The sequence below is a fragment of the Polyodon spathula genome, chromosome 16, assembly GCF_017654505.1.
Source record: "Polyodon spathula isolate WHYD16114869_AA chromosome 16, ASM1765450v1, whole genome shotgun sequence".
In the NCBI taxonomy this organism is placed as follows: domain Eukaryota; kingdom Metazoa; phylum Chordata; class Actinopteri; order Acipenseriformes; family Polyodontidae; genus Polyodon; species Polyodon spathula.
The window spans coordinates 37,943,932-37,957,427 of record NC_054549.1 but is presented as its reverse complement, the minus strand read 5'-3'; the positions used below and the strand labels follow the sequence as shown (position 1 = coordinate 37,957,427).

Genomic DNA, 13,496 nt, shown 5'->3' with positions numbered 1-13,496 from the left:
GATTTAGAAGTGAGTAGTTTTTTGAGATTTACGATTATACTGTATTTACAGAAGAAACTTGAATGCAAAATCCATGGAGTCTAATTCAACTTTTCAAATGTTGCAATACATAAAAAAACACACACACCATATTCAATTGAGATCAAGATTTATTTAATGAGTTGATTTTAGCAAAGAATGTTGAAATAAAGTTTTAAACATGTTTTAAACATGAAAGTGTTTCAACATTTATAAACTAATGCCAAATAAAAAAACAGGTTAAACAGAACAGGTAACAATTAATAAAATATGCTGAAGCTGCTTTCTTTCAGAAATTCGTTTCAGTAACATTTTCATTTTTCCCTTTTAAATACACTAACACTTTCGATCACAGGGTCACTGCAAACACAACGCAGTGCCAACAGGAAACAGAGAACAGAGGTGGTGGGTGGAGGTATTACATGAAAGGTTTCCCCCTTCTAGAAACTTACAGTAAATCAGTTCCACTGAAGGAGGGTTACAGAAATATCCCTCCTGGAACAGAGATTTCAAAATAATGGTTTCCCCAGAATGAAGCAGGTCATTTGGGAGAACTGTCTCTTGGTACAGTACTGGAATGAAAGAGGCAGCTACAACTGTAGCCCCCCCTTATCCAATGTAACAGCAAAACAAACATTTGAGGTTGAGGTTGACTTCAGTCAGGTGCGTCTCTCTCCCGACGTGGGTTTACTTGACTTTTGCAAAACTGAATATAAGGTACCGTGTTCCAGTGTACCAGAAATAGCCCCTCCCAGTACACCGGCATGATCACAGTGTGGCACCGGCTATCTCCCACTGCTCTTAATGGGAAGACTGCACGGAGAAAACTGCTAATAATATTATCAATAAGAACAAAATAAAAATGAGTCGGCACACTCTCAGTTCAATCCTAGAGCTAATCAAGTAACCAGCAATGCGGAACGTTTCCACTTCAGAAAACAAACAAACAAGGAAGCAAACCCGTGCAATACAACGAAACTCTGTATTCAGTCTCTCCGCGGCGTCCCAGCACACTCGCACAAATCTGTGGGTCAGGACCGGCCAGCTCTGGATACAGTCCTGCCTGGGTCGGGTTCGAAACTCCAGCAGAACAGCGCCAGACCCAAGCGCTTCCAATCGGGTCAGCAGGAAGATCAGTTCCTTTTATACTGCTGGGGGCTCCACTGAAGGAAGCGAAAATCATCCAGAACTATTTAATACGCAACCGCTGGAAACACTAAAGAAACCGAAGAAACGAGTGGAACTGTCAGCTGGGTCAGCCTTACTAGTTGATTCGATCATCCTAGACTCTGATAAAAGACAGACTGGTTTTAGAGCATTTTACAGCACGGAGGAATCTGGCCGGAGCGCATCAACCACTTAAAATGTACAAATAAATAAATAAACCTCCCTCAATAGTGAGAATCTGCTTCAGAAACAAGGCTTGCTCACGATACACATTTTATAGGGCCCAGGCACGCCCACCAGGCTCTCAGGAAAACCTGGAACGGCTCAAACAGCGATGCATCAGGAGTCCTCTGTCTTCGCGTACCCCTGGACATGCTTCAGTCTCTCCTCCCTGCTAGCTGCATTCTAGCAGCCTCCTCACACAGACCAGCCAGCTTCCCAACACAGGAAAACATCTTCATATTTTCAAGGAATTCACCCAAAAAAGAAAAAAAAAAAAAAATGCTGGGAAAATCTGAGTCCATCCCAGGTCCCTCTGACCATCCCAAAGAAAATCCTGAACAAGCATGAGGTTCCCATCGATCCTGAAATCCAAACCCGCACACCTCCCTCGCTCTCGATCATCTCTCCACCTGATGGAGCTCTCGTCTTGCAAGGCACCTCCCCCTCTCTTTCATTCCCTTGTTCTCTGTTCTTTCGTTGGTCTCCCTCGCAGTAGTGAGATATGCTTCTGCCTCATTGGCCACAGCAAAGAGCCCTGCCCATCCTCCTGTCTACGCCCCCGACCCCAGCTTGCTGTCCGATTGGCTGACTGAGGTTTCAGGGTGGAGCCACTCGTGTGCAAGGATTTGCTCCAGTGTGGGTCTGTCTTTGGGGTCCTGTGATAGGCACCACTCGATCAGGCGACAGCACGCTGCAGAGAGAATCGAGACAAGTTAGGAATACAGAACCAGCTGCAAAATCACGTGTGAAAAACATCAAGCAATCACCACGAAGGATTCTTCAAAATAAAACCTTTACTAATCGCTGTCTCACTGGCGGAGGTGCCTCCCTAGCCCATAGCCAGGTGTGGCTGTGCTGAAGTAGCTCCTCCCAGGGGTTGGGTGGCGCTGTGTTTACCTGCAGAGGGCTGGCGCTGGCGGTAGTGGATCTGCCCCAGCGTGATCTCATCGTCATGCTCGAAGGGGATGTCTCCACACACCATGTCGTACAGCAGGATCCCCAGAGACCACACCGCAGCCGGCTTGCCGTGGTACTGACCCGAACGGATCCACTCGGGGGGGCTGTACACCCGAGTGCCTGTGGGGGGAGACAGAGAGACGCTGTCAGTATATTTTAGCTCAATGGTCCTTCCAGTTTAACACAACAATAGACAGAAAGGCTTAACAGAAATCATCTCTTGTAGTGAATATAAAATGCATGTTATCTTTTTCTAATAAAAATATACAGGGCTACTAATTCCCTCCTCCCCTGCCCCTCACAGTCAATGTCATAGCTAATCTCTGTGGAGGTCCACCAGCACGTTCTCATGCCTACCCCTATCCCCTCTCCTCACCATCGAAGTCGTGGTAGAGCCCATCTCGGAGCAGGGCCCCCGACCCGAAGTCCAGTAGCTGCAGGGAGCCGCTCTGCAGGTCCACCAGCACGTTCTCGTCCTTGATGTCTCTGTGCAGGACGCCGCGGGCGTGGCAGTGCTGCACCGCGCGGCTCAGCTGGCTGAAGAAGGTCCGGGCCGTGTCCTCAGGCAGCGTCCCGCGCTCCGAGATGAAGTCAAACAGGTCCTGGCAAGACTCGGGCCTCTCCAGAACCATCAGGAACCCGTCGGGACACTCACGCCACTCCAGCATCCGGACCACCCCCCGCGAACCCCCCCCCACCGACACCTTCCGCAGGAGCATGATCTCCAGGGGTACCAGCCGGCCCTCCTGGGGAGAGGAGAGAGAGAGAGAGAGAGAGAGAGAGAGAGAGAGAGTGTAAAACCAGAGGGAGAGGAGAGAGAGAGGAAAACCAGGGGGAGGGGAGAGTCAAACCAGGGGGAGGGGAGAGAGCGAGCACAGGAGTGGCTCAAACCACTATGTAACAGGAGTCTTGCTAACATCCCTGTATTCACAACACCGCAGCAAGCACACTACCTTAATGGATTTTCTTGTTAATTATTTTGATTTGAGTTTTTTTTTTTTTGTTTGTTTTTTAAATCAAAGTTTGTGAGGTTAAGAGCTTCTGAACCTCTTGTTGGATTGATCTGAAGTTTTGTATGGATGTTCGCCACAGGGGAACCAAAGTGGCACAATTGACCAAACCACTATATAATGGGAGTCTGATTTCCTGTACATGCATTCAGATATTATTGATTGCATATGCAACCTAACAGAGCCTTCTCATTGGCTCAGAGGTACCCCCAGGCCTCACCACGGTGCATAGCTCTCCAAGCCGGTCCCTGGTCACGTACTTGATCGCCACCTGGAGGGGAGAAACAAAGACAGAAAACATGATTCCAACCCCAGCAGCAGCAGCGCTGCACCTAGAACCCATTGCCGTTGCACCTAGAAGCCTGTTAAAACACAGAGAAGCGTCACTGATTGATACTGACTGGGAAGGAGAGGCGCTCCTCGTTTTAAACTAACACGCTAATTAATGGAGTGTCAGCACCCTTAGTTACAGTATCATCCACAACTATTAAAACTCTCAATAATGCCAAATGCAGAAATACCGAAAGAAAGTGAACAAATTCAATGACAAACGTTAAGCTTTCTCAATGCCTCTTCTAGCTCAGCCTTTCGTCATGGGTGATCCTAACAGACACTCTCATTGGCTGAGGTGCACGTCTGTTTTGTCGAGAGAGAGAGGGGAGAGAAAGCCACACAGATGTAAACTCCAGGTGTGTGCTGGACTCACCGGCAGCCCGTCGCTGATGCGGACCCCTGCGTAGACCGTCCCGAACCCCCCTCTGCCAACCACTGGCCCCACCTGGTACACCTTCTCAAGGGGCTCCTTGACTGCACAGGGGAAACAGAGGCGACACAGACAGACAATCAGGATCACTGAAAACAGAAACAACTGGGGCTTGTGGCAAGAGATCCAAAAAGTGCACCACTCTGCACAGTGCAAAAGACCCCCAGCAGACTCAGCTGGGAACACTGATAGGTGGTGTTACAGTGTTATACCAAAGTGCTACCAGGGGTACATTTCATTCCATTGCACATAAAAACAAGCCATCCGCTCATTCACATTCACTGATCCTTCTACAGTACAAAGGTCTCCAGTGCCCGAGGAAGAAAAACAAGTTCATCACAGCCTGCATTATGCTGAACACTGGGCATGAGGAACCTCTCTTTAAATTCTCCTCCTCTTCCTCCAAACACATTGCTGCTTTCTTGGTTGAAAAAAGATCAATTTTGGATTTGTCTGACGGCTGGCAGCTAGGACCTTTGTTTCTGGTCTTGGTCCAGCTGCACAGAACCCTAAACAAAGACACGTGGGGACACGAATTCTACAGCTTATATTAACAACCACAAACACTGTGTGAATGAATATATATATATATATATATATATATATATATATATATATATATATATATATATGAGAGCTAAGGTTAAATTTATTGTAGACTTCTATTCACCCATAGCAATAACTCTCGGATTCCCCAGACCTCCTCTCCATACCGTGCAAATAGCGCTGCCTGTTATTAACAAATAACCCTTAGCGACCCTAGACAACAATGGACAGGAATAAACCAAACACGTTGTCAGCATGGGTCACCCATCCCGCTCCGAATCAGACTCGCTGCTGCTGTGGAAACAGTGCAAACCACGACAGCGTGTGTAGGAATACAAAACACAGACGCACGCACGCACCCTTTCTAACAGCCTGCAAGGGGCCGGTTTACCTGCTGCTGGCAACCCGGATTGTGAAGCGGCCGCTGGGGTTGCAATGTTCCTAAGAAACGTGCTCGTGTTGGGCATCGTCGGGGTAGAGGACAGCAGTATTTCCAATCAACAACAAAAAAATCAAATCAAATAGTTTTAAACGCTACGGTTTTATTGTCCGGTGCTTGGGGTGTTAATCCCCGAACTCCGCGCGCTCTTTCTGTGTTGTTGGGGTTTTGTGTTGTTGTTGTTGTTGTTGAGTTGCTTGGTATTTCAAACGATGGGGGCAATGGAGGAATAAAAACAAACAAAACAACGATCTTCCGACTTCCTCCCGCAGACACCGGCGAGGCTCCGCAGCTTTCAGCATTAGCGCGTCCTCAGTATGCCTCGCATTGACCCGCCCCTCCTAGTCCGTTTGCTGGTGTATTTTTCGCTTGCTTTCCACGCAGACAGGATCTTTAAATCGTAGGCTAGTTGCGCCCTCTTCCTCCTCACGAGTTTACAGCATGTTTCCCGTAAGCCGGGTGCGCGGGAGGGAGAGCAGGGAATCGGGTTCAACGCGATTCCCAGCCCGCAGTGCGTTCGCTCCACACGCCGGTTAAGCCGGTTCCTGAAGCCACGCTCCTCTCCTCTCCCTCTCCCTCCCCTCCTCTCCTCCCCTCCCCTCCCGCTCCTCTCCTCTCCTCTCTCACTGCAGCAGCATGCGGTCACCAGCCAGGCGGCGTCACACTCTGTATCCATTCATAAAAAAATCCCACCGGCCAATCACAGCGCGGCGCTGGCACAGCCAGGACACGCCTAACGGTCTCGGAACGCCCAGGCGGCAGCGCGGGAATTTTCATTTTGTCATAACAGACTTGGCCAATCACAGCGTGGATAGACAAAGGGGGTGGGGGCGATTGATGGACACCAAACAACAACAACAACAACAAAAAGGGGTTTCAGTAACACCCAGGGTGACCAATCAGGTCGGCGCTCGGTCGCCGTGGCAACAGGAGGCGCTGCAGGGTGCAGGCAGCCCTCTCCGCGGCGCTGCGGTACAGATCTGGCGTGAAACTGCGCAGCACAAATAAACAGCGGGGCTGAGGCGGCTTCTCTGCATCTAGATCTCTTTAAAAACAAACAAACGCGCTCCTGCCTCCCACAACCAGGCACGCATTACTGCCAGCAACTCTCCATGGTTCTGCAGTGTGCGATGAAAAGACGAGCGATACAATCCGTGTGCTTTCATTTCTTTCTTTATTTAGTGATTCTTATTTATCGATAAAATATAAACACACCCAGGTGAACAGGCGTGCTTTAAATATCTCCATTCCAGTGATACCCTATAAAGAACACTGTCTTTAAATATCTCCATTCCAGTGATACGCTATAAAGAACACTGTCTTTAAATATCTCCATTCCAGTGATACGCTATAAAGAACACTGTCTTTAAATATCTCCATTCCAGTGATACCCTATAAAGAACATTGTCTTTAAATATCTCCATTCCAGTGATACCCTATAAAGAACACTGTCTTTAAATATCTCCATTCCAGTGATACCCTATAAAGAACATTGTCTTTAAATATCTCCATTCCAGTGATACCCTATAAAGAACACTGTCTTTAAATATCTCCATTCCAGTGATACCCTATAAAGAACACTGTCTTTAAATATCTCCATTCCAGTGATACCCTATAAAGAACATTGTCTTTAAATATCTCCATTCCAGTGATACCCTATAAAGAACACTGTCTTTAAATATCTCCATTCCAGTGATACCCTATAAAGAACACTGTCTTTAAATATCTCCATTCCAGTGATACCCTATAAAGAACACTGTCTTTAAATATCTCCATTCCAGTGATACCCTATAAAGAACACTGTCTTTAAATATCTCCATTCCAGTGATACCCTATAAAGAACACTGTCTTTAAATATCTCCATTCCAGTGATACCCTATAAAGAACACTGTCTTTAAATATCTCCATTCCAGTGATACCCTATAAAGAACACTGTCTTTAAATATCTCCATTCCAGTGATACCCTATAAAGAACATTGTCTTTAAATATCTCCATTCCAGTGATACCCTATAAAGAACACTGTCTTTAAATATCTCCATTCCAGTGATACCCTATAAAGAACACTGTCTTTAAATATCTCCATTCCAGTGATACCCTATAAAGAACACTGTCTTTAAATATCTCCATTCCAGTGATACCCTATAAAGAACACTGTCTTTAAATATCTCCATTCCAGTGATACCCTATAAAGAACACTGTCTTTAAATATCTCCATTCCAGTGATACCCTATAAAGAACACTGTCTTTAAATATCTCCATTCCAGTGATACCCTATAAAGAACACTGTCTTTAAATATCTCCATTCCAGTGATACCCTATAAAGAACACTGTCTTTAAATATCTCCATTCCAGTGATACCCTATAAAGAACACTGTCTTTAAATATCTCCATTCCAGTGATACCCTATAAAGAACACTGTCTTTAAATATCTCCATTCCAGTGATACCCTATAAAGAACACTGTCTTTAAATATCTCCATTCCAGTGATACCCTATAAAGAACACTGTCTTTAAATATCTCCATTCCAGTGATACCCTATAAAGAACACTGTCTTTAAATATCTCCATTCCAGTGATACCCTATAAAGAACACTGTCTTTAAATATCTCCATTCCAGTGATACCCTATAAAGAACACTGTCTTTAAATATCTCCATTCCAGTGATACCCTATAAAGAACACTGTCTTTAAATATCTCCATTCCAGTGATACCCTATAAAGAACACTGTCTTTAAATATCTCCATTCCAGTGATACCCTATAAAGAACATTGTCTTTAAATATCTCCATTCCAGTGATACCCTATAAAGAACATTGTCTTTAAATATCTCCATTCCAGTGATACCCTATAAAGAACACTGTCTTTAAATATCTCCATTCCAGTGATACCCTATAAAGAACACTGTCTTTAAATATCTCCATTCCAGTGATACCCTATAAAGAACACTGTCTTTAAATATCTCCATTCCAGTGATACCCTATAAAGAACACTGTCTTTAAATATCTCCATTCCAGTGATACCCTATAAAGAACACTGTCTTTAAATATCTCCATTCCAGTGATACCCTATAAAGAACATTGTCTTTAAATATCTCCATTCCAGTGATACCCTATAAAGAACACTGTCTTTAAATATCTCCATTCCAGTGATACCCTATAAAGAACACTGTCTTTAAATATCTCCATTCCAGTGATACCCTATAAAGAACACTGTCTTTAAATATCTCCATTCCAGTGATACCCTATAAAGAACACTGTCTTTAAATATCTCCATTCCAGTGATACCCTATAAAGAACACTGTCTTTAAATATCTCCATTCCAGTGATACCCTATAAAGAACACTGTCTTTAAATATCTCCATTCCAGTGATACCCTATAAAGAACACTGTCTTTAAATATCTCCATTCCAGTGATACCCTATAAAGAACACTGTCTTTAAATATCTCCATTCCAGTGATACCCTATAAAGAACACTGTCTTTAAATATCTCCATTCCAGTGATACCCTATAAAGAACACTGTCTTTAAATATCTCCATTCCAGTGATACCCTATAAAGAACACTGTCTTTAAATATCTCCATTCCAGTGATACCCTATAAAGAACATTGTCTTTAAATATCTCCATTCCAGTGATACCCTATAAAGAACACTGTCTTTAAATATCTCCATTCCAGTGATACCCTATAAAGAACACTGTCTTTAAATATCTCCATTCCAGTGATACCCTATAAAGAACACTGTCTTTAAATATCTCCATTCCAGTGATACCCTATAAAGAACACTGTCTTTAAATATCTCCATTCCAGTGATACCCTATAAAGAACACTGTCTTTAAATATCTCCATTCCAGTGATACCCTATAAAGAACACTGTCTTTAAATATCTCCATTCCAGTGATACCCTATAAAGAACACTGTCTTTAAATATCTCCATTCCAGTGATACCCTATAAAGAACACTGTCTTTAAATATCTCCATTCCAGTGATACCCTATAAAGAACACTGTCTTTAAATATCTCCATTCCAGTGATACCCTATAAAGAACACTGTCTTTAAATATCTCCATTCCAGTGATACCCTATAAAGAACACTGTCTTTAAATATCTCCATTCCAGTGATACCCTATAAAGAACACTGTCTTTAAATATCTCCATTCCAGTGATACCCTATAAAGAACACTGTCTTTAAATATCTCCATTCCAGTGATACCCTATAAAGAACACTGTCTTTAAATATCTCCATTCCAGTGATACCCTATAAAGAACACTGTCTTTAAATATCTCCATTCCAGTGATACCCTATAAAGAACACTGTCTTTAAATATCTCCATTCCAGTGATACCCTATAAAGAACACTGTCTTTAAATATCTCCATTCCAGTGATACCCTATAAAGAACACTGTCTTTAAATATCTCCATTCCAGTGATACCCTATAAAGAACACTGTCTTTAAATATCTCCATTCCAGTGATACCCTATAAAGAACACTGTCTTTAAATATCTCCATTCCAGTGATACCCTATAAAGAACACTGTCTTTAAATATCTCCATTCCAGTGATACGCTATAAAGAACACTGTCTTTAAATATCTCCATTCCAGTGATACCCTATAAAGAACACTGTCTTTAAATATCTCCATTCCAGTGATACCCTATAAAGAACACTGTCTTTAAATATCTCCATTCCAGTGATACGCTATAAAGAACACTGTCTTTAAATATCTCCATTCCAGTGATACGCTATAAAGAACACTGTCTTTAAATATCTCCATTCCAGTGATACCCTATAAAGAACACTGTCTTTAAATATCTCCATTCCAGTGATACCCTATAAAGAACACTGTCTTTAAATATCTCCATTCCAGTGATACCCTATAAAGAACATTGTCTTTAAATATCTCCATTCCAGTGATACCCTATAAAGAACACTGTCTTTAAATATCTCCATTCCAGTGATACCCTATAAAGAACACTGTCTTTAAATATCTCCATTCCAGTGATACCCTATAAAGAACACTGTCTTTAAATATCTCCATTCCAGTGATACCCTATAAAGAACACTGTCTTTAAATATCTCCATTCCAGTGATACCCTATAAAGAACACTGTCTTTAAATATCTCCATTCCAGTGATACCCTATAAAGAACACTGTCTTTAAATATCTCCATTCCAGTGATACCCTATAAAGAACACTGTCTTTAAATATCTCCATTCCAGTGATACCCTATAAAGAACACTGTCTTTAAATATCTCCATTCCAGTGATACCCTATAAAGAACACTGTCTTTAAATATCTCCATTCCAGTGATACCCTATAAAGAACACTGTCTTTAAATATCTCCATTCCAGTGATACCCTATAAAGAACACTGTCTTTAAATATCTCCATTCCAGTGATACCCTATAAAGAACACTGTCTTTAAATATCTCCATTCCAGTGATACCCTATAAAGAACACTGTCTTTAAATATCTCCATTCCAGTGATACCCTATAAAGAACACTGTCTTTAAATATCTCCATTCCAGTGATACCCTATAAAGAACACTGTCTTTAAATATCTCCATTCCAGTGATACCCTATAAAGAACACTGTCTTTAAATATCTCCATTCCAGTGATACCCTATAAAGAACACTGTCTTTAAATATCTCCATTCCAGTGATACGCTATAAAGAACACTGTCTTTAAATATCTCCATTCCAGTGATACCCTATAAAGAACACTGTCTTTAAATATCTCCATTCCAGTGATACCCTATAAAGAACACTGTCTTTAAATATCTCCATTCCAGTGATACGCTATAAAGAACACTGTCTTTAAATATCTCCATTCCAGTGATACGCTATAAAGAACACTGTCTTTAAATATCTCCATTCCAGTGATACCCTATAAAGAACACTGTCTTTAAATATCTCCATTCCAGTGATACGCTATAAAGAACACTGTCTCTACCGAGGGAAAGTGCATTGTTGGTTGACTCTGAATCCGCTTTTTTTCTAGTTAGTAAGTATAGCCCACGAGTGTAGTATTTAATTTCATTCAATTTATTTACCCCAAAAAGCTCACCTTTGTGTTACAGCAAAAACAGTGATGTGATTGAATCATTAAAACAAGTTTAACAGCCTCATTAAAACATAGCAAACTCCAGCCATTAGCATTATCATATAAGTTATATGTTGGCTGAATTAAAAAAAAACACAACAACAACTAAAAAACATAAAAAAATAATATATATATATATATATATATATATATATATATATATATATATATATATATATATATGTGCATATTGTCGTCATCCCCCCCCCCCCCCCCCCCCCCCCCCCCCCCCCCTTACATAACAATTCAATAAATACCGTCTTCTTTGAGTGTTCTGCTATTCTTACATCGCTTACAGTTCCGGAACACTCACAGCGGGAATTCCAGAAAGTTCCACACTGTTTCTTGTAATGCAGATCTTTGAGTCACTTGAGGTGAAACACGCAGGTCCTGTTGTGTGGGGTCTGGCTGTCTGGTGAGCAGGTATTAAACATGCAGCGCGTTTTTGTGCTCCTGGCTCTGCAGAGGCTGTGCGCAGTGCAGCGGAGTATTCTGGCTCTGTAGCTGTGGCTTGCTCAGGGGGCAGTTACAGGGTTTCCATTGCCAGTATCATATCAGCAGAGGCATGCAGACCACGCAGAGCAGCTCCCGCTAGGTAAGGGGAACCCGCTCAGCCAGCTTACACGTTTTCCATAGTGCCACTTGAGAAACTAGAAAAAAAAAGGGGGGGGGGGAGTGGAAAATCACCTGTAACGGGGACCTTGTGCTGTACCCTGCTCCCCTGTGCTGCACCCTGCTCCCCTGTGCTGTACCCTGCTCCCCTGTGCTGTACTCTGCTCCCCTGTGCTGTACCCTGCTCCCCTGTGCTGTACTCTGCTCCCCTGTGCTGCACCCTGTGCTGTACTCTGCTCCCCTGTGCTGCACCCTGCTCCCCTGTGCTGTACCCTGCTCCCCTGTGCTGTACCCTGCTCCCCTGTGCTGCACCCTGCTCCCCTGTGCTGCACCCTGCTCCCCTGTGCTGTACTCTGCTCCTCTGTGCTGCACCCTGTGCTGTACCCTGCTCCCCTGTGCTGTACCCTGCTCCCCTGTGCTGTACACACTTTCACAAACTGGGTTGATTGTAATTATTGAGAGTTTGGGTCGTGTCGTGTTCGGGTCGGTTCAGGTCACTTCTCAAAGCGCACCTGTATGCGCAGCTGCCACAGAGCGGTACTTCACAGAACCTCAAAACCCGCTTAACGGAATCACCCCTTCATTTACCCCCGAGTAAATAACAGAAGGAATAGCTCCGCTTTATTAGATCCGCTACATATAACAGGGACACACGCGTGTTGATCACAGATATGCTCCCTGCACTTAAACACAAGCAATAAGAAGAGTAACACCTCGCTTACCAGGCTCTTCCTTCGGGAAGTAGTTGTGAGAGTTCTGGTGGTGGATGGCTTGCACAGATGACATTGCGGTTGTTAATATGGGATGTGTTGAAGATACCGAGCCACACGAGATCTCTGCTCAGTTCTGCTGCTCACGTTGCTGCCCAGCCCAGCAGTCGAAAGGTTTCAGTGCGTATGCCGAGGTGCGGCAGCGGCTCGGTAAACTTCCACTTTGAATCGCAGGAGCTGAGAGACAGAGCACTTGCAGAGGAAGCGTCGATATTGTGTATATTGTCTGTCCGCGCCGCCGGGTCGTAAAGGCACTACCCCGCTATTTATTTGTTCACTAAGTAGTGCCTGCCCCTTTTCAGATACACCCCCGACTTGATCCACTCTGCTTCGCTAGTAAAACACTTGACCGGCCCATTGCACTGATCGTGAGCCAAAAAAAAACCCTGAGAAAGAGAGAGAGAAAGCGAGACACCTGAGTGATGCTATTTGCACTAACTCAAAGACCGTGTTGTTCTTCAGTCTGCCTGACACAAGTATGTGTAACACAGTATAGATCAGTCACGTGTCTTCACAGAAGTAAGAGCCAGCGCTATCTTGTGATCTGCTACTGAAGCCAGCAGTACATATGAGTCGGGCCGCCAGAACTGAAGAGCAGCGCTGACTCGTACACCTGAGGGCAGACCAGAGCAACATTGGACTGATTGCAACGAGAGCCACTCTGAAGGACCGCAAGCAGAAATACTATGGAACATGTCATTCAACCTACTTCCTCTTAAAATAATGCACTGTACTTGGAAGGAGGGGTACCTAATTTTCCTGAACCCCCATGTCCCTGTGTACACAACCTCTCTGCACGACAGCATGGCTCAGCTAATCTGAATTTGTCACTACTGCAGCCCTGCAGAGAGAGAGAGAGAGAGAGAGAGAGAGAGAGAGAGAGAGAGAGAGAGAGA

At 43.7% G+C, this 13,496-nt stretch overlaps 1 protein-coding gene across 1 annotated transcript; it reads right to left on the bottom strand.

Annotated features, from left to right (window-relative positions):
• Window positions 1-246: 246 nt before the first annotated feature.
• Window positions 247-13,055, bottom strand: LOC121328401 (serine/threonine-protein kinase pim-3-like). Its single transcript, XM_041273040.1, has 6 exons — window positions 12,553-13,055; window positions 4,081-4,181; window positions 3,595-3,645; window positions 2,741-3,110; window positions 2,305-2,484; window positions 247-2,098 (listed from the first exon to the last, which is right to left on the bottom strand). The coding sequence occupies exons 1-6, from the start codon at window positions 12,614-12,616 to the stop codon at window positions 1,959-1,961; spliced, it is 906 nt and encodes a 301-aa protein (XP_041128974.1). The 5' UTR covers window positions 12,617-13,055; the 3' UTR covers window positions 247-1,958.
• Between the last annotated feature and the right edge of the window lie 441 nt (window positions 13,056-13,496).